This window comes from Heterodontus francisci, chromosome 34, assembly GCF_036365525.1.
Source record: "Heterodontus francisci isolate sHetFra1 chromosome 34, sHetFra1.hap1, whole genome shotgun sequence".
NCBI lineage: Eukaryota > Metazoa > Chordata > Chondrichthyes > Heterodontiformes > Heterodontidae > Heterodontus > Heterodontus francisci.
This window is the reverse complement of record NC_090404.1, coordinates 736,775-759,154: the sequence shown is the minus strand read 5'-3', so window position 1 is coordinate 759,154 and position 22,380 is coordinate 736,775. Positions and strand designations below refer to the sequence as shown.

General features: G+C 42.6%; 1 protein-coding gene across 4 annotated transcripts in view; it reads left to right on the top strand.

The window, feature by feature from the left end:
• The window catches only part of ipo4 (importin 4), a 172,442-nt gene that overhangs the window by 52,663 nt on the left and 97,399 nt on the right, over positions 1-22,380 (top strand). For all 4 annotated transcript variants that reach the window (XM_068014130.1, XM_068014131.1, XM_068014129.1 and 1 more), the window contains 4 exons: positions 15,295-15,360; positions 16,677-16,778; positions 19,455-19,538; positions 20,568-20,729. In XM_068014130.1, the coding sequence (XP_067870231.1) occupies positions 15,295-15,360; positions 16,677-16,778; positions 19,455-19,538; positions 20,568-20,729 (414 nt within the window). The remainder of the gene's footprint in view (positions 1-15,294; positions 15,361-16,676; positions 16,779-19,454; positions 19,539-20,567; positions 20,730-22,380) is intronic.

Below are 22,380 nucleotides of genomic sequence, written 5' to 3'. Positions count from 1 at the left end.
CTCTATCGATAATCCATTATCCACACAGACTCTATCGATAATCCATTATCCACACAGACTCTATCGATAATCCATTATCCACACAGACTCTATCGATAATCCATTATCCACACAGACTCTATCGATAATCCATTATCCACACAGACTCTATCGATAATCCATTATCCACACAGACTCTATCGATAATCCATTATCCACACAGACTCTATCGATAATCCATTATCCACACAGACTCTCTATAATCCATTATCCACACAGACTCTATCGATAATCCATTATCCACACAGACTCTATCGATAATCCATTATCCACACAGACTCTATCGATAATCCATTATCCACACAGACTCTATCGATAATCCATTATCCACACAGACTCTATCGATAATCCATTATCCACACAGACTCTATCTATAATCCATTATCCACACAGACTCTATCGATAATCCATTATCCACACAGACTCTCTATAATCCATTATCCACACAGACTCTATCGATAATCCATTATCCACACAGACTCTATCGATAATCCATTATCCACACAGACTCTATCGATAATCCATTATCCACACAGACTCTATCGATAATCCATTATCCACACAGACTCTATCGATAATCCATTATCCACACAGACTCTATCGATAATCCATTATCCACACAGACTCTATCGATAATCCATTATCCACACAGACTCTATCGATAATCCATTATCCACACAGACTCTCTATAATCCATTATCCACACAGACTCTATCGATAATCCATTATCCACACAGACTCTCTATAATCCATTATCCACACAGACTCTATCGATAATCCATTATCCACACAGACTCTATCGATAATCCATTATCCACACAGACTCTATCGATAATCCATTATCCACACAGACTCTATCGATAATCCATTATCCACACAGACTCTATCTATAATCCATTATCCACACAGACTCTCTATAATCCATTATCCACACAGACTCTATCGATAATCCATTATCCACACAGACTCTATCGATAATCCATTATCCACACAGACTCTATCGATAATCCATTATCCACACAGACTCTATCGATAATCCATTATCCACACAGACTCTATCGATAATCCATTATCCACACAGACTCTATCGATAATCCATTATCCACACAGACTCTATCGATAATCCATTATCCACACAGACTCTCTATAATCCATTATCCACACAGACTCTATCGATAATCCATTATCCACACAGACTCTATCGATAATCCATTATCCACACAGACTCTATCGATAATCCATTATCCACACAGACTCTATCGATAATCCATTATCCACACAGACTCTATCGATAATCCATTATCCACACAGACTCTATCGATAATCCATTATCCACACAGACTCTCTATAATCCATTATCCACACAGACTCTATCGATAATCCATTATCCACACAGACTCTATCGATAATCCATTATCCACACAGACTCTATCGATAATCCATTATCCACACAGACTCTATCGATAATCCATTATCCACACAGACTCTATCGATAATCCATTATCCACACAGACTCTATCGATAATCCATTATCCACACAGACTCTCGATAATCCATTATCCACACAGACTCTATCGATAATCCATTATCCACACAGACTCTATCGATAATCCATTATCCACACAGACTCTATCGATAATCCATTATCCACACAGACTCTATCGATAATCCATTATCCACACAGACTCTATCTATAATCCATTATCCACACAGACTCTATCGATAATCCATTATCCACACAGACTCTATCGATAATCCATTATCCACACAGACTCTATCGATAATCCATTATCCACACAGACTCTATCGATAATCCATTATCCACACAGACTCTCTATAATCCATTATCCACACAGACTCTTTCGATAATCCATTATCCACACAGACTCTATCGATAATCCATTATCCACACAGACTCTCTATAATCCATTATCCACACAGACTCTATCGATAATCCATTATCCACACAGACTCTCTATAATCCATTATCCACACAGACTCTATCTATAATCCATTATCCACACAGACTCTCTATAATCCATTATCCACACAGACTCTCTATAATCCATTATCCACACAGACTCTATCGATAATCCATTATCCACACAGACTCTATCGATAATCCATTATCCACACAGACTCTATCGATAATCCATTATCCACACAGACTCTATCGATAATCCATTATCCACACAGACTCTATCTATAATCCATTATCCACACAGACTCTATCTATAATCCATTATCCACACAGACTCTATCTATAATCCATTATCCACACAGACTCTATCGATAATCCATTATCCACACAGACTCTCTATAATCCATTATCCACACAGACTCTATCGATAATCCATTATCCACACAGACTCTATCGATAATCCATTATCCACTCAGACTCTCTATAATCCATTATCCACACAGACTCTCTATAATCCATTATCCACACAGACTCTCTATAATCCATTATCCACTCAGACTCTCTATAATCCATTATCCACACAGACTCTATCTATAATCCATTATCCACACAGACTCTCTATAATCCATTATCCACACAGACTCTATCTATAATCCATTATCCACACAGACTCTCTATAATCCATTATCCACTCAGACTCTCTATAATCCATTATCCACACAGACTCTCTATAATCCATTATCCACACAGACTCTCTATAATCCATTATCCACACAGACTCTATCTGTAATTCATTATCCACACAGACTCTCTATAATCCATTATCCACACAGACTCTCCATAATTCATTATCCACACAGACTCTCCATAATTCATTATCCACACAGACTCTATCGATAATCCATTATCCACTCAGACTCTATCTTTAGTTTAGTTTAGAGATACAGCACTTTAACAGGCCCTTCGGCCCACCGAGTCTGTGCCGACCATCAACCACCCATTTATACTAATCCTACACTAATCCCGTATTCCTATCACATCCCCACCTATCCTTATATATTTCCCTACCATCTACCTATACTAGGGGCAATTTATGATGGCCAATTAACCTATCAACCTGCAAGTCTTGGGCATGTGGGAGGAAACCGGAGCACCCGGAGGAAACCCACGCAGACACAGGGAGAACTTGCAAACTCCGCACAGGCAGTACCCAGAATCGAACCCCGGTCCCTGGAGCTGTGAGGCTGCGGTGCTAACCACTGCGCCAATGTGCCCGCCCCCTAACTCTATCTATAATCCATTATCCACTCAGACTCTATCTGTCAACCATTATCCACACAGACTCTATCCGTAATCCATTATCCACACGGACTCTATCTATAATCCATTATCCACTCAGACTCTATCTGTCAACCATTATCCACACAGACTCTATCCGTAATCCATTATCCACACAGACTCTATCCATAATCCATTATCCACACAGACTCTATCCGTAATCCATTATCCACACAGACTCTATCTATAATCCATTATCCACACAGACTCTATCCGTAATCCATTATCCACACAGACTCTCTATAATCCATTATCCACACAGACTCTCTATAATCCATTATCCACACAGACTCTATCTGTAATCCATTATCCACACAGACTCTATCTGTAATCCATTATCCACACAGACTCTATCTGTAATCCATTATCCACACAGACTCTATCTGTAATCCATTATCCACACAGACTCTATCTGTAATCCATTATCCACACAGACTCTCTATAATCCATTATCCACACAGACTCTATCTGTAATCCATTATCCACACAGCCTCTCTATAATCGATTATCCACACAGACTCTATCTCTAATCCATTATCCACACAGACTCTATCTCGAATCCATTATCCACACAGACTCTATCTCTAATGCATTATCCACACAGACTCTATCTATAATCCATTATTCACACAGACTCTCTATAATCTATTACCACACAGACTCTATCTCTAATCCATTATCCACACAGACTCTCTTTGTCAACCATTATCCACACAGACTCTATCTCTAATCCATTATCCACACAGACTCTATCTCTAATCCATTATCCACACAGACTCTATCTCTAATGCATTATCCACACAGACTCTATCTATAATCCATTATTCACACAGACGCTCTATAATCTATTACCACACAGACTCTATCTATAATCCATTATCCACACAGACTCTCTATAATCCATTATTCACACGGACTCTATCTATAATCCATTATCCACACGGACTCTATCTATAATCCATTATCCACACAGACTCTATCTATAATCCATTATCCACACGGACTCTATCCGTAATCCATTATCCACTCAGACTCTCTTTGTCAACCATTATCCACACAGACTCTATCTCTAATCCATTATCCACACAGACTCTATCTCTAATCCATTATCCACACAGACTCTATCTCTAATCCATTATCCACACAGACTCTATCTATAATCCATTATTCACACAGACTCTCTATAATCTATTACCACACAGACTCTATCTATAATCCATTATCCACACAGACTCTATCTATAATCCATTATCCACACGGACTCTATCTATAATCCATTATCCACACGGACTCTATCTATAATCCATTACCCACACGGACTCTATCCGTAATCCATTATCCACTCAGACTCTCTTTGTCAACCATTATCCACACAGACTCTATCGATAATCCATTATCCACACAGACTCTATCGATAATCCATTATCCACACAGACTCTATCGATAATCCATTATCCACACAGACTCTATCTATAATCCATTATCCACACAGACTCTATCTATAATCCATTATCCACACAGACTCTATCGATAATCCATTATCCACACAGACTCTCTATAATCCATTATCCACACAGACTCTATCTATAATCCATTATCCACACAGACTCTATCGATAATCCATTATCCACACAGACTCTATCGATAATCCATTATCCACACAGACTCTATCGATAATCCATTATCCACACAGACTCTCTATAATCCATTATCCACACAGACTCTCTATAATCCATTATCCACACAGACTCTATCGATAATCCATTATCCACACAGACTCTATCGATAATCCATTATCCACACAGACTCTATCGATAATCCATTATCCACACAGACTCTATCTATAATCCATTATCCACACAGACTCTCTATAATCCATTATCCACACAGACTCTATCTATAATCCATTATCCACACAGACTCTATCTATAATCCATTATCCACACAGACTCTCTATAATCCATTATCCACACAGACTCTATCGATAATCCATTATCCACACAGACTCTATCTATAATCCATTATCCACACAGACTCTATCGATAATCCATTATCCACACAGACTCTATCTATAATCCATTATCCACACAGACTCTATCTATAATCCATTATCCACACAGACTCTCTATAATCCATTATCCACACAGACTCTATCGATAATCCATTATCCACACAGACTCTATCGATAATCCATTATCCACACAGACTCTATCGATAATCCATTATCCACACAGACTCTCTATAATCCATTATCCACACAGACTCTATCGATAATCCATTATCCACACAGACTCTATCGATAATCCATTATCCACACAGACTCTATCGATAATCCATTATCCACACAGACTCTCGATAATCCATTATCCACACAGACTCTATCGATAATCCATTATCCACACAGACTCTATCGATAATCCATTATCCACACAGACTCTATCGATAATCCATTATCCACACAGACTCTATCTATAATCCATTATCCACACAGACTCTATCTATAATCCATTATCCACACAGACTCTCTATAATCCATTATCCACACAGACTCTATCGATAATCCATTATCCACACAGACTCTATCGATAATCCATTATCCACACAGACTCTCTATAATCCATTATCCACACAGACTCTATCGATAATCCATTATCCACACAGACTCTATCGATAATCCATTATCCACACAGACTCTATCGATAATCCATTATCCACACAGACTCTATCGATAATCCATTATCCACACAGACTCTCTATAATCCATTATCCACACAGACTCTATCTATAATCCATTATCCACACAGACTCTATCGATAATCCATTATCCACACAGACTCTATCGATAATCCATTATCCACACAGACTCTATCGATAATCCATTATCCACACAGACTCTATCGATAATCCATTATCCACACAGACTCTATCGATAATCCATTATCCACACAGACTCTATCGATAATCCATTATCCACACAGACTCTATCGATAATCCATTATCCACACAGACTCTATCGATAATCCATTATCCACACAGACTCTATCGATAATCCATTATCCACACAGACTCTATCGATAATCCATTATCCACACAGACTCTCTATAATCCATTATCCACACAGACTCTATCGATAATCCATTATCCACACAGACTCTATCGATAATCCATTATCCACACAGACTCTATCGATAATCCATTATCCACACAGACTCTATCGATAATCCATTATCCACACAGACTCTCTATAATCCATTATCCACACAGACTCTATCTATAATCCATTATCCACACAGACTCTATCGATAATCCATTATCCACACAGACTCTATCGATAATCCATTATCCACACAGACTCTATCGATAATCCATTATCCACACAGACTCTATCGATAATCCATTATCCACACAGACTCTATCGATAATCCATTATCCACACAGACTCTATCGATAATCCATTATCCACACAGACTCTATCGATAATCCATTATCCACACAGACTCAATCGATAATCCATTATCCACACAGACTCTCTATAATCCATTATCCACACAGACTCTATCGATAATCCATTATCCACACAGACTCTATCGATAATCCATTATCCACACAGACTCTCTATAATCCATTATCCACACAGAATCTATCGATAATCCATTATCCACACAGACTCTATCGATAATCCATTATCCACACAGACTCTCTATAATCCATTATCCACACAGACTCTATCGATAATCCATTATCCACACAGACTCTATCGATAATCCATTATCCACACAGACTCTCTATAATCCATTATCCACACAGACTCTATCGATAATCCATTATCCACACAGACTCTATCGATAATCCATTATCCACACAGACTCTATCGATAATCCATTATCCACACAGACTCTATCGATAATCCATTATCCACACAGACTCTATCGATAATCCATTATCCACACAGACTCTATCGATAATCCATTATCCACACAGACTCTATCGATAATCCATTATCCACACAGACTCTATCGATAATCCATTATCCACACAGACTCTCTATAATCCATTATCCACACAGACTCTATCGATAATCCATTATCCACACAGACTCTATCGATAATCCATTATCCACACAGACTCTATCGATAATCCATTATCCACACAGACTCTATCGATAATCCATTATCCACACAGACTCTATCGATAATCCATTATCCACACAGACTCTATCGATAATCCATTATCCACACAGACTCTATCGATAATCCATTATCCACACAGACTCTATCGATAATCCATTATCCACACAGACTCTATCGATAATCCATTATCCACACAGACTCTATCGATAATCCATTATCCACACAGACTCTCTATAATCCATTATCCACACAGACTCTATCGATAATCCATTATCCACACAGACTCTATCTATAATCCATTATCCACACAGACTCTATCTATAATCCATTATCCACACAGACTCTCTATAATCCATTATCCACACAGACTCTCTATAATCCATTATCCACACAGACTCTATCGATAATCCATTATCCACACAGACTCTATCGATAATCCATTATCCACACAGACTCTATCGATAATCCATTATCCACACAGACTCTATCTATAATCCATTATCCACACAGACTCTATCGATAATCCATTATCCACACAGACTCTATCGATAATCCATTATCCACACAGACTCTATCGATAATCCATTATCCACACAGACTCTCTATAATCCATTATCCACACAGACTCTATCTATAATCCATTATCCACACAGACTCTCTATAATCCATTATCCACACAGACTCTCTATAATCCATTATCCACACAGACTCTATCGATAATCCATTATCCACACAGACTCTATCGATAATCCATTATCCACACAGACTCTCTATAATCCATTATCCACACAGACTCTATCGATAATCCATTATCCACACAGACTCTATCGATAATCCATTATCCACTCAGACTCTCTATAATCCATTATCCACACAGACTCTCTATAATCCATTATCCACACAGACTCTCTATAATCCATTATCCACTCAGACTCTCTATAATCCATTATCCACACAGACTCTCTCTATAATCCATTATCCACACAGACTCTCTATAATCCATTATCCACTCAGACTCTCTATAATCCATTATCCACACAGACTCTCTATAATCCATTATCCACACAGACTCTCTATAATCCATTATCCACACAGACTCTCTATAATCCATTATCCACACAGACTCTCCATAATTCATTATCCACACAGACTCTATCGATAATCCATTATCCACTCAGACTCTATCTTTAGTTTAGTTTAGAGATACAGCACTTTAACAGGCCCTTCGGCCCACCGAGTCTGTGCCGACCATCAACCACCCATTTATACTAATCCTACACTCATCCCGTATTCCTATCACATCCCCACCTATCCTTATATATTTCCCTACCATCTACCTATACTAGGGGCAATTTATGATGGCCAATTAACCTATCAACCTGCAAGTCTTGGGCATGTGGGAGGAAACCGGAGCACCCGGAGGAAACCCACGCAGACACAGGGAGAACTTGCAAACTCCGCACAGGCAGTACCCAGAATCGAACCCCGGTCCCTGGAGCTGTGAGGCTGCGGTGCTAACCACTGCGCCAATGTGCCCGCCCCCTAACTCTATCTATAATCCATTATCCACTCAGACTCTATCTGTCAACCATTATCCACACAGACTCTATCCGTAATCCATTATCCACACGGACTCTATCTATAATCCATTATCCACTCAGACTCTATCTGTCAACCATTATCCACACAGACTCTATCTGTAATCCATTATCCACACAGACTCTATCTATAATCCATTATCCACACAGACTCTATCCGTAATCCATTATCCACACAGACTCTATCTATAATCCATTATCCACACAGACTCTATCCGTAATCCATTATCCACACAGACTCTATCTATAATCCATTATCCACACAGACTCTATCTGTAATCCATTATCCACACAGACTCTCTATAATCCATTATCCACACAGACTCTATCTGTAATCCATTATCCACACAGACTCTATCTGTAATCCATTATCCACACAGACTCTCTATAATCCATTATCCACACAGACTCTCTATAATCCATTATCCACACAGACTCTATCTGTAATCCATTATCCACACAGACTCTATCTGTAATCCATTATCCACACAGACTCTATCTGTAATCCATTATCCACACAGACTCTATCTGTAATCCATTATCCACACAGACTCTATCTGTAATCCATTATCCACACAGACTCTATCTGTAATCCATTATCCACACAGACTCTCTATAATCCATTATCCACACAGACTCTATCTGTAATCCATTATCCACACAGACTCTATCTGTAATCCATTATCCACAGACTCTCTATAATCCATTATCCACACAGACTCTATCTGTAATCCATTATCCACACAGACTCTCTATAATCGATTATCCACACAGACTCTCTATAATCCATTATCCACACAGACTCTATCTGTAATCCATTATCCACACAGACTCTATCTGTAATCCATTATCCACACAGACTCTATCTGTAATCCATTATCCACACAGACTCTATCTGTAATCCATTATCCACACAGACTCTCTATAATCCATTATCCACACAGACTCTATCTGTAATCCATTATCCACACAGACTCTCTATAATCGATTATCCACACAGACTCTCTATAATCCATTATACACACAGACTCTCTATAATCCATTATCCACACAGACTCTATCTGTAATCTATTATCCACACAGACTCTCTATAATCCATTATCCACACAGACTCTCTATAATCCATTATCCACACAGACTCTATCTGTAATCCATTATCCACACAGACTCTATCGATAATCCATTATCCACACAGACTCTATCGATAATCCATTATCCACACAGACTCTCTATAATCCATTATCCACACAGACTCTCTATAATCCATTATCCACACAGACTCTATCTGTAATCCATTATCCACACAGACTCTCTATAATCCATTATCCACACAGACTCTATCTATAATCCATTATCCACACAGACTCTATCTGTAATCCATTATCCACACAGACTCTCTATAATCCATTATCCACACAGACTCTATCTGCAATCCATTATCCACACAGACTCTCTATAATCCATTATCCACACAGACTCTATCTATAATCCATTATCCACACAGACTCTATCTATAATCCATTATCCACACAGACTCTCTATAATCCATTATCCACACAGACTCTATCGATAATCCATTATCCACACAGACTCTATCTATAATCCATTATCCACACAGACTCTATCTATAATCCATTATCCACACAGACTCTATCTGTAATCCATTATCCACACAGACTCTCTATAATCCATTATCCACACAGACTCTATCTGTAATCCATTATCCACACGGACTCTATCTATAATCCATTATCCACACAGACTCTATCTATAATCCATTATCCACACAGACTCTCTATAATCCATTATCCACACAGACTCTATCGATAATCCATTATCCACACAGACTCTATCTATAATCCATTATCCACACAGACTCTATCTATAATCCATTATCCACACAGACTCTATCTGTAATCCATTATCCACACAGACTCTCTATAATCCATTATCCACACAGACTCTATCTGTAATCCATTATCCACACAGACTCTCTATAATCCATTATCCACACAGACTCTATCTATAATCCATTATCCACACAGACTCTATCTATAATCCATTATCCACACAGACTCTCTATAATCCATTATCCACACAGACTCTCTATAATCCATTATCCACACAGACTCTCTATAATCCATTATCCACACAGACTCTATCTGTAATCCATTATCCACACAGACTCTCTATAATCCATTATCCACACAGACTCTCTATAATCCATTATCCACACAGACTCTATCTGTAATCCATTATCCACACAGACTCTATCTGTAATCCATTATCCACACAGACTCTATCTGTAATCCATTATCCACACAGACTCTCTATAATCCATTATCCACACAGACTCTATCTGTAATCCATTATCCACACAGACTCTATCTATAATCCATTATCCACACAGACTCTCTGTAATCCATTATCCACACAGACTCTATCTATAATCCATTATCCACACAGACTCTATCGATAATCCATTATCCACACAGACTCTCTATAATCCATTATCCACACAGACTCTCTATAATCCATTATCCACACAGACTCTCTATAATCCATTATCCACACAGACTCTATCTATAATCCATTATCCACACAGACTCTATCTCTAATCCATTATCCACACAGACTCTATCTATAATCCATTATTGACACAGACTCTATCTATAATCCATTATCCACACGGACTCTATCTATAATCCATTATCCACTCAGACTCTCTTTGTCAACCATTATCCACACAGACTCTATCTCTAATCCATTATCCACACAGACTCTATCTCTAATGCATTATCCACACAGACTCTATCTATAATCCATTATTCACACAGACTCTCTATAATCTATTACCACACAGACTCTATCTCTAATCCATTATCCACACAGACTCTCTTTGTCAACCATTATCCACACAGACTCTATCTCTAATCCATTATCCACACAGACTCTATCTCTAATCCATTATCCACACAGACTCTATCTCTAATGCATTATCCACACAGACTCTATCTATAATCCATTATTCACACAGACTCTCTATAATCTATTACCACACAGACTCTATCTATAATCCATTATCCACACAGACTCTCTATAATCCATTATTCACACAGACTCTATCTATAATCCATTATCCACACGGACTCTATCTCTAATCCATTATCCACACAGACTCTATCTATAATCCATTATCCACACGGACTCTATCTATAATCCATTATCCACACAGACTCTCTATAATCCATTATCCACACAGACTCCATCTGTAATCCATTATCCACACAGACTCTCTGTAATCCATTATCCACACAGACTCTCTATAATCCATTATCCACACAGACTCTATCTATAATCCATTATCCACACAGACTCTATCTATAATCCATTATCCACACAGACTCTCTATAATCCATTATCCACACGGACTCTATCTATAATCCATTATCCACACAGACTCTATCTATAATCCATTATCCACACAGACTCTATCTATAATCCATTATCCACACGGACTCTATCCGTAATCCATTATCCACTCAGACTCTCTTTGTCAACCATTATCCACACAGACTCTATCTCTAATCCATTATCCACACAGACTCTATCTCTAATCCATTATCCACACAGACTCTATCTCTAATCCATTATCCACACAGACTCTATCTATAATCCTTTATTCACACAGACTCTCTATAATCTATTACCACACAGACTCTATCTATAATCCATTATCCACACAGACTCTCTATAATCCATTATTCACACAGACTCTATCTATAATCCATTATCCACACGGACTCTATCTATAATCCATTATCCACACAGACTCTATCTCTAATCCATTATCCACACAGACTCTATCTATAATCCATTATTCACACAGACTCTATCTATAATCCATTATCCACACGGACTCTATCTATAATCCATTATCCACACAGACTCTATCTATAATCCATTATCCACACAGACTCTCTATAATCCATTATCCACACAGACTCCATCTGTAATCCATTATCCACACAGACTCTCTATAATCTATTACCACACAGACTCTATCTATCATCCATTATCCACACAGACTCTATCTCTAATCCATTTTCCCCTTCAGACTCTATCTATAATGCAAAACTGGGTATTCAGGAGGCACTGTGGGCCATCAGCAGCAGCAGAATTGTACTCAACCACAATCTGTAACTTCATGGCCTGGCGTATCCCCCACTCTTCCATTGCCATCAAGCTGAGGTGTCAACCTGGTGAAGCTGCAACCCAGGACTTCTTGCCTGCCAAACAGCGTAAGCAGCATGCGATAGACAGAGCTAAGCGGTCCCATAACCAACCGATCAGATCTAAGCTTTGCTGTCCTGTCACATCCAGTCGTGAATGGTGATTATCAATTAAAAGAACTAACTGGAGGAGTTGGCTTCACAAATATGCCCATCCTGAATGATGGGGGAGCCCAGCACATCAGTGCGAAAGATAAGGCTGAAACATTTACATCAATCTTCAGCCAGAAGTGCTGAGCTGATGATCCATCTCTACTTCCTCCTGAAGTCCCCAGCATCACAAATGCCAGTCTTGGGTCAATTCGATTCACTCGCGTGATATTAAGAAACAACAGAAAGCACTGGATACTGCAAAGATTATGGGCCCTGACAACATTCCAGCAATCGTACTGAAGACCTGTGCTCCAGAACTTGCCACGCCCCTAGCCAAGCTGTTCCATTACAGCTACAACACTGGCATCTACCCGGCAATGTGGAAAATTACCCAGGTATGTCCTGTACAGAAAAGGCAGGACAAGTCCAACCCAGCCAATTACCCGCTCCTGTGTCAACTCTCAATTATCAGTAAAGTGATGGAAGGTATCTTCGACAGCAATAACCTGCTCAGTGATGCTCAGTTTGGGTTCCGCCAAGGCCGCTGACCTCATTACATGGACAAAAGAGGTGAACCAGTGAGGTGAGAGTGTCTGCCCTTCACAGCAAGGCAACATTTGACCGAGAATGGCATCAAGGAGCCCTAGCAAAACTGGAGTCAATGGGAATCGGGGAAAATTCTCCACTAGTTGGAGTCATACCTAGGACAAAGGAAGATGGTTGTGGTTGTTGGAGGTCAATCATCTCAGCTGCAGGACATCACTGCAGGAGTTCATCAGGGTAGTGTCCTAGGCCCAGCCATCTTCAGCTGCTTCATCAATGACCTTCCTTCAATCATAAGGTCAGATTTGGGGATGTTCGCTGATGATTGCACAATGTTCAACACCATTCGTGACTCCTCAGATACTGAAGCAGTCCGTGTAGAAATGCAGCAAGACCTGGACAATAACCAGGCTTGGGCTGATAAGTGGTAAGTAACATTCACACCACACAAGTGTCAGGCAGTGACCATCTCCATCGAGAGAGAATCGAGCCATCTCCCCTTGACATTCAATGGCATTACCATCGCTGAATCCCCCACTATCAACATCGTAGGGGTTACCATTGCCCAGAAACTGAACTGGAGTAGCCATATAAATACTGTGGCTACAAGAGCAGGTCAGAGGCTAAGAATCCTGCGGCAAGTAACTAACCTCCTGACTCCCCAAAGCCTGTCCACCATCTACAAGGCACAAGTCTGGAGTGTGATGGGATACTCTCCACTTGCCTGGATGGGTGCAGCTCCAACAACACTCAAGAAGATCGACACCATCCAGGACAAAGCAGCCCGCTGGATCCGCACCCCGCCCAATGCACAGTGGCAGCAGTGTGTACCATCTAGAAGATGCAAAGCAGCAACGCATCAAGGCTACTCGGGCAGCACCTTCCAAACCTGTGACCTAACACCTAGAAGGACAAGGCCAGCAGATGCATGGGAACACCAGGACCTGCAAATTCCCTTCCAAGCCACACATCATCCCGACTTGGAACTATATCGCTGGGTCACAATTCTGGAACTCCCTTCCTAACAGCACTGTGGGTGTACCTAACCCACATGGACTGCAGAGGTTCAAGAAGGCAGCTCACCACCACCTTCTCAAGGGCAATTATGGATGGGCAATAAATGCTGGCCTAGCCCACGAGCCCACATCCCAGGAACAATTTTTTTTAAAAATCCCTGCAGACTTTATAATTCATTATCTATGATATTGTATGTGGTAGAGAATTCACTCAGTGAATGATGTCTCAATGGCATTTCATTATTTATTTTTGAAGTTGCAGGCTGGAACAGTTACCCTAGATGGACAGTCATAAATGTATGGCCTTTTCTCTTTTCTCTGCAGAATATTATGCGCCCCATGATTCCAAAGCTGTTGATCGCGATCCAGACCCTCATTCAGCACAATCAGGTGAGCTTATCTGTGGGCTGGTTGGCTGCAAGTTCTCCTTGGTAAAGGACTACCCTCCCCACCGTCTGCTGTTTTGCTTTTTTCAAGACCATTTTTCAAAGCCAGTTTCCTTGAAGGTATTATTTACACCCAGAATCTGCTGAAAGATAACAAAAGAAGTAACAATCCAGAAAAGCAAGAATGAAAAATTCAAACTGATGTTAACTTCAGGAACTTTTTCTTTTCTGGCCGGGGTACTTTCTTGGTATTCCAGATAACGTTGACTGCGAGTGCATATATGTGGCCTCTAAGGCTCCTGCTAATATTGATTTGAGCTTCTAGTTTGGAAATTCATAACCCTGACATCCCTCTCTCAGGTGCAGGAGGGGTTTGCTGGGGGAAGTGAATATTTACTGGGGAGGGAGGGCTCTGTCTCTTATCCTTAGCCCTGAAGCATCATTATCCAGCTTTCTGGATATGATTGCCAAGTTGGATAACTGGGTGCCTTTGATTTATAATAAAAACAGAAATTACTGGAAATACTGAGCAGCATCTGTGGAGAGAGAAACAGATTTAATGTTTCAGGTCTGTGAACTAGATTAGCAATGTAATTAGCTTTGAGGAAGCAAGAAGAACAAAAGGGAAGGTGTGTGATAGGGCAGAAGAGATTAAATGACAGAGATGTCACGGAACAACAGCAAAGGGAGTGCTAACAGTTGTAAAAGACAAAGCATTAATCCAGAGAGAGTGTTAATGGCAGAATAATGAACAGTGGAGCCGGAGACAATTGCTGAGGAAGGAGATGTGGCTGTGAATACATTATTTATTTCCCTTTGATTTAAGTCCCCCAAGCTCATTGTAACTTTCTGAATATTCTTTTGAATCTTTTTGCAATGAGGTTAAGAGCTTTGTTAGAAGACTTTTTGTGTTATGGCACTCTACATGTTGGATGTTATTAATTTTAATGTAATGAGAGGAAAGTGAGACAGGTGGTAGGTGCAGCAATATCTGTTCTTTGCAGGAATTTGTGCTGCATTTTCTTTGGAATGGGGAAGGGGTCTCTGGAGTGCAGCCAGCAGTTTTTTAAGGTCATTTTTGGGTTATCAGCATTGCTGGCAAGGCTGCCCCCTAGTTGCCCTTTTGAGGTGGAGGTGGTGGGCTGCTGCCTTGGACGGTTGAGCAACAGGCTGTAAGTTGTGCTAGATCAGGGAGGTTACAGTGCTCGTTGCAAGGCCATCTTTGGTAGTTTGATGACTGCTGTTGCATAGCACGTATCTTTTCATACTTGTAATGCCTACACGTCTGACTGCTTTTTCTCGGTCTCTCTCTTTCAACAGGATCAGGCCAGCGAGGCCATGGAAGTTTTCGATGAACTGATGGAGAGTGAAGTATCCATCATTGTGCCATACTTGTCGCAGATAGTCCACTTCTGCTTGGAGGTTAGTCCCGGCGACTGTGAATTTTCTTAACTTCTCCACCTTGTCACAACCCCCTGTAACCCATGTCGCCCTTCCCTTCCTATCTTGAGATGTGGTTCCATCGGTACCAACAGCTTTTGGTATTTCACCATTCTGGTTATTTTTGAAATGTGAGCCTTCCTGATCAGTGTGATTTGAATGTGGGTAGTGTGATTCTCTGAGGTGAGACAGAGCTATTAGCAGTGTGAGGAGTGCTTTACTCCATATCTAACCTATGCTGTACCTCTCCTAGGAGTGTTTGATAGGGACAGTGCAGAGGGAGCTTTACTCTGTATCTAACCCCCCGTGCTGTACCTGTCCTGGGACAGTGTAGAGGGAGCTTTACTCTGTATCTAACCCCCGTTTTTTTTTTTTCCCCATACTGTACCTGTCCTGGGAGTGTTTGATGGGACAGTGTAGAGGGAGCTTTACTCTGTATCTAACCCCGTACTGTACCTGTCCTGGGAGTGTTTGATGGGGACAGTGTAGAGGGAGCTTTACTCTGTATCTAACCCCATGCTGTGCCTGTCCTGGGAGTGTTTGGGGACAGTGTAGAAGGGAGCTTTACTCTGTATCTAACCCCCGTACTGTACCTGTCCTGGGAGTGTTTGATGGGGACAGTGTAGAGAGAGCTTTACTCTGTATCTAACCCCCGTACTGTACCTGTCCTGGGAGTGTTTGATGGGGACAGTGTAGAGGGAGCTTTACTCTGTATCTAACCCCATGCTGTGCCTGTCCTGGGAGTGTTTGGGGACAGTGTAGAAGGGAGCTTTACTCTGTATCTAACCCCCGTACTGTACCTGTCCTGGGAGTGTTTGATGGGGACAGTGTAGAGGGAGCTATACTCTGTACCTAACCCCCGTACTGTACCTGTCCTGGGAGTGTTTGATGGGGACAGTGTAGAGAGAGCTTTACTCTGTATCTAACCCCCGTACTGTACCTGTCCTGGGAGTGTTTGGGGACAGTGTAGAGAGAGCTTTACTCTGTATCTAACCCCCGTACTGTACCTGTCCTGGGAGTGTTTGGGGACAGTGTAGAGAGAGCTTTACTCTGTATCTAACCCCGTACTGTACCTGTCCTGGGAGTGTTTGATGGGGACAGTGTAGAGGGAGCTTTACTCTGTATCTAACCCCCGTACTGTGCCTGTCCTGGGAGTGTTTGATGTGGACAGTGTAGAGGGAGCTTTACTCTGTATCTAACCCCGTACTGCACTGATCTGAATCTGCTTTTGGGACACTAAAGACAGCTTCACCCTGCATCCTGAAATAATGGACTGCAGGTTGGTTGGAAACTACTCTTCAAAGCTGGCGCAGAGTGTGTGCTGCTGCTTTCGAAAAATCTGTAGTTGAATGCTGCCATCTTCCTCTCTACTAGCAGTTGCCCTTTTCTGGTGCTCCTCTTCACTGCCTTATCAACATTGATTCTGTCAGGAAGGTTAGTGAGAAGAAATAGGAACAAGAGCAAGCCATTCAGGCCTTCCATTTACTCACCTTTAAAAGAAAGATAAATTTAGATTTATATTGTGCCTCAGGACATCCCAAAGTGCTTTACTTTGAATTGCGTTGTCACTGTTGTAGTACAGTAAATGCAGCAGCCAGTTTGCATGCAGTCAGGTTCCACAAAGAGCAGTGAGTTAAATGACCAGATAATTTTTTGTTAGTGATGTTGATTGAAGGATAAATATTTGCCCCAGAATACTAGGAGAGAAGACCACTGCTTTTCTTCAAATAGTGCCTTTTATGTCCACCTGAGAGGGCAGACAGTGCCTCAGTTTAACATCTTATCTGAAAGATGGCATCTCTGACAGTGCAGCACTCTCTGCTGCCTCTTTGACAATGCTGTGCTCTCTACTGCCTCTCTGACAGGCTGTACTCCCTCAGCACTGTGCTGTACTGTCGGCCTAGATGTTGTGTCCAAGTCGCTGGAGTGGAACTTGAACTTGCTACCTTCTCAGAGGTGAGGGTGGAACTAGCTGAGCCACAGTTAACCCCATATCTCTCAATACACCTACCCAACAAAAAAATTGTTTCAATCTCAGCCCTGGCAATTTAAAATGTCCACCAGCTTTTTGGACAAGAGATACATTATTAACAAGGTGATGTGCAAGACTTTAGTTAGGTTGCAGTTGGTACGTTATGGCCAGTATTGAGCACCCGAAACAAAGGGAAGGGTCTAGTTTTGCTTTTCTAGGAGTTTAAAAGAGATGTGGGGTTACACCTATGATGAACCTGAAGGAAATGGAGCTGTTTCCACTTGGAGCTGGGAGGGTTCTATCCCTGTGACCTACCTCCAGCCTTACAACCCTCCAAGATCTCTGCGCTCCTCCAATTCTGGCCTCTTGCGCATCCCCAATTTTAATCGTTCCAACGTTGGCTGCAGTGCCTTCAGCTTCCTGGGCCCTAAGTTCTGGAATTCACTCCCGAAACCTCTCTGCTTTCTCTCTCTCTCTCTCTCTCTCTCTCCTCCTTTCAGATTTTGGATCAAAACATCTCTTTATGTGGCTTGATATCAATGTTTTGGTGATTTCCTCTTCTGTGAAGTGCTTTGAGATGTTTTACTGCATTGCGGTCCCATATAATTGCTTGTTATTGATGTCCTAATGGAGATCTTGAAGATGCTGTTCTTCTTCTCCCCCCCCCCCCCCCCCCCCACACCTAGATTGCAGCCAATGCGATTCTGGGGGACAACATCCGCGTAAAGGCCTTGTCGTGTGTGAGCTTCCTGATCAAAGTGAAAGGAAAGGTGAGAGGCACTTCGACTTGTTAAAAATTACACTGGGAATTGGGACACAGTAGATAAGTTCACTTCTTTCAGATGGGGGATTGGGTGGGCACTGGGTCAGATGTTGACCAATCACTGTCTGGAACCTGAAGTCTAACCCAGCCCCAGATGGGAGATGCAGATTTTCTCTTTGCTTTATCCGAGGGGACATGAATGAAGTTTGTAGATACCTTAAATCTGAGGTGTGGCACCTGCCACTCTTGTCCACCTGCGGAGGCACAGAGTTACACAAAGCTGACGTGCCGGGTCTGTGCATCTCACTGGCTGTCTTTGCGCTGGTCATCGGTTGTGTAATGCAGCCAAAAGCACCACAGCCTGACAACAGAAAGAAACTAAAAATAATGCTGGAAATCCACTGCAGATCCAGCAGCATCTGCTAAGGGGAAGGACAGGCTGAATGGATGTAGACCCTTTGTTGGAATGAAAACAAGGCTCTTAAAGGGCTGCACAAAATATTGCTGTCTCAAGATGATTTCCCTGGAGCACTCATCAGTTTTCATCTCTGAACAGAGTAATGCAGCCTATCTGTTTGCAGGGATATCTGACAGTGTGTTAACCTGAGTAATGCAGCCCATCAGTCTGTCTGTTTACAGGATTCAAAAATTCTCAAGCTGTTTAAATCCTTTGATCGCCTCAACACCTCCCCGCACCCCCCGTAACCTCCTTCAGCCCTCCGAGATCTCTGCTGTTTGGCAGCTCCGGCATTCCTTTACTCTGCTATTGGTGCTGTGCCTTCTGCCGTCTAGGCCCTAACTTATGGTATTTCCTGCCGAAATCTCTCTGCCGCTTTACCGCTCCTCTTTTAAGATATTGCTTAAAAACTACCTCTTTGACCATATATTTAGTTCATGATAATGCTATTGTGAAGCACCGTGGGGATGCCTTCCTGTCAGAGTGCCCAATAAATGCAGATTGTTGTGACTAGCACATGTGTTAACCTGAGTAATGTAGCCCAATGCTCAACTTATAACTTTCCTTGTGCCTAAACAGGCGATACTGAAACAGAAGCTGCTCCCCAGTATCCTGAATGTGCTATACCCCATAATGTGTACCCCACCACCAGAGGGGGAAATGGATCCCGAGGACCTTGATCTGGAAGACGACATTGAGGATGAGGTGGAAGCTCAGACTCCAAAACACTTCTCTGCACAGGTACTTGGGAGGACAGTGTAAGATCGGAGATGGAAGAAAATTCCTAAATGGATCCTGTGCCCCAACCTGATGTGTAACAGTCCACGCCTCAGGAGCGTAATGTAGAGGTGATTCAGTGGGTAGCACTATTTTTCTGGGTTTAAGTCCCAATCTAGAAGCCAGAGCTCAAAATTAAGGTCCAATGCACTAGGCGCCAGCACTGAGTGAGCGCTGCTCTGTAGGAAGGTCAGTACTGAGGGAGCGTCGCACTGTCAGAGGGTCAGTGGTGATGGTGTGCCCCACTGTTGGAGGAGGGTCAGTACTGAGGGAGTGCCGCACTGTCGGAGGGTCAGTACTGAGGGAGTGCCGCACTGTCGGAGGGTCAGTACTGAGGGAGTGCCGCACTGTCGGAGGGTCGGTACTAAGGGAACACCGCACTGTCGGAGGGTCAGTGTTGAGGGAGTGCCGCACTGTTGGAGGAGGGTCAGTACTGAGAGAGTGCCGCACTGTCGGAGGGTCAGTACTGAGGGAGTGCCGCACTGTCGGAGGGTCAGTACTGAGGGAGTGCCGCACTGTCGGAGGGTCAGTACTGAGGGAGTGCCGCACTGTCGGAGGGTCAGTACTGAGGGAGTGCTGCACTGTCGGAGGGTCAGTACTGAGGGAGTGCTGCACTGTCGGAGGGTCAGTACTGAGGGAGTGCTGCACTGTCGGAGGGTCAGTACTGAGGGAGTGCTGCACTGTCGGAGGGTCAGTACTGAGGGAGTGCTGCACTGTCGGAGGGTCAGTACTGAGGGAGTGCTGCACTGTCGGAGGGTCAGTACTGAGGGAGTGCTGCACTGTCGGAGGGTCAGTACTGAGGGAGTGCTGCACTGTCGGAGGGTCAGTACTGAGGGAGTGCTGCACTGTCGGAGGGTCAGTACTGAGGGAGTGCTGCACTGTCGGAGGGTCAGTACTGAGGGAGTGCTGCACTGTCGGAGGGTCAGTACTGAGGGAGTGCTGCACTGTCGGAGGGTCAGTACTGAGGGAGTGCTGCACTGTCGGAGGGTCAGTACTGAGGGAGTGCTGCACTGTCGGAGGGTCAGTACTGAGGGAGTGCTGCACTGTCGGAGGGTCAGTACTGAGGGAGTGCTGCACTGTCGGAGGGTCAGTACTGAGGGAGTGCTGCACTGTCGGAGGGTCAGTGTTGAGGGAGCGCCGCGCTGTCGGAGGGTCAGTACTGAGGGAGCGCCGCACTGTCGGAGGGTCAGTGTTGAGGGAGCGCCGCACTGTCGGAGAGTCAGTGTTGAGGGAGCGCCGCACTGTGGGGGGGTTGGTACTGAGGGAGCGCCGCACTGTGGGGGGGTTGGTACTGAGGGAGTGCCGCACTGTCGGGGGGTCAGTACTGAGGGAGTGCCGCACTGTCGGGGGGTCAGTACTGAGGGAGTGCCGCACTGTCGGAGGGTCAGTACTGAGGGAGTGCCGCACTGTCGGAGGGTCAGTACTGAGGGACGCCACACTGTCGGAGGGTCAGTATTGAGGGAGCGCCGCACTGTCGGAGGGTCAGTATTGAGGGAGCGCCGCAGTGTCCGGGGGTCGGTACTAAGGCAGCGCTGCAGTGTCAGAGTTATCGTCTTTGGGATGAGACGTTAAGCGGGGTCACATGGGCACACACATGTATACATGTGCACACCCT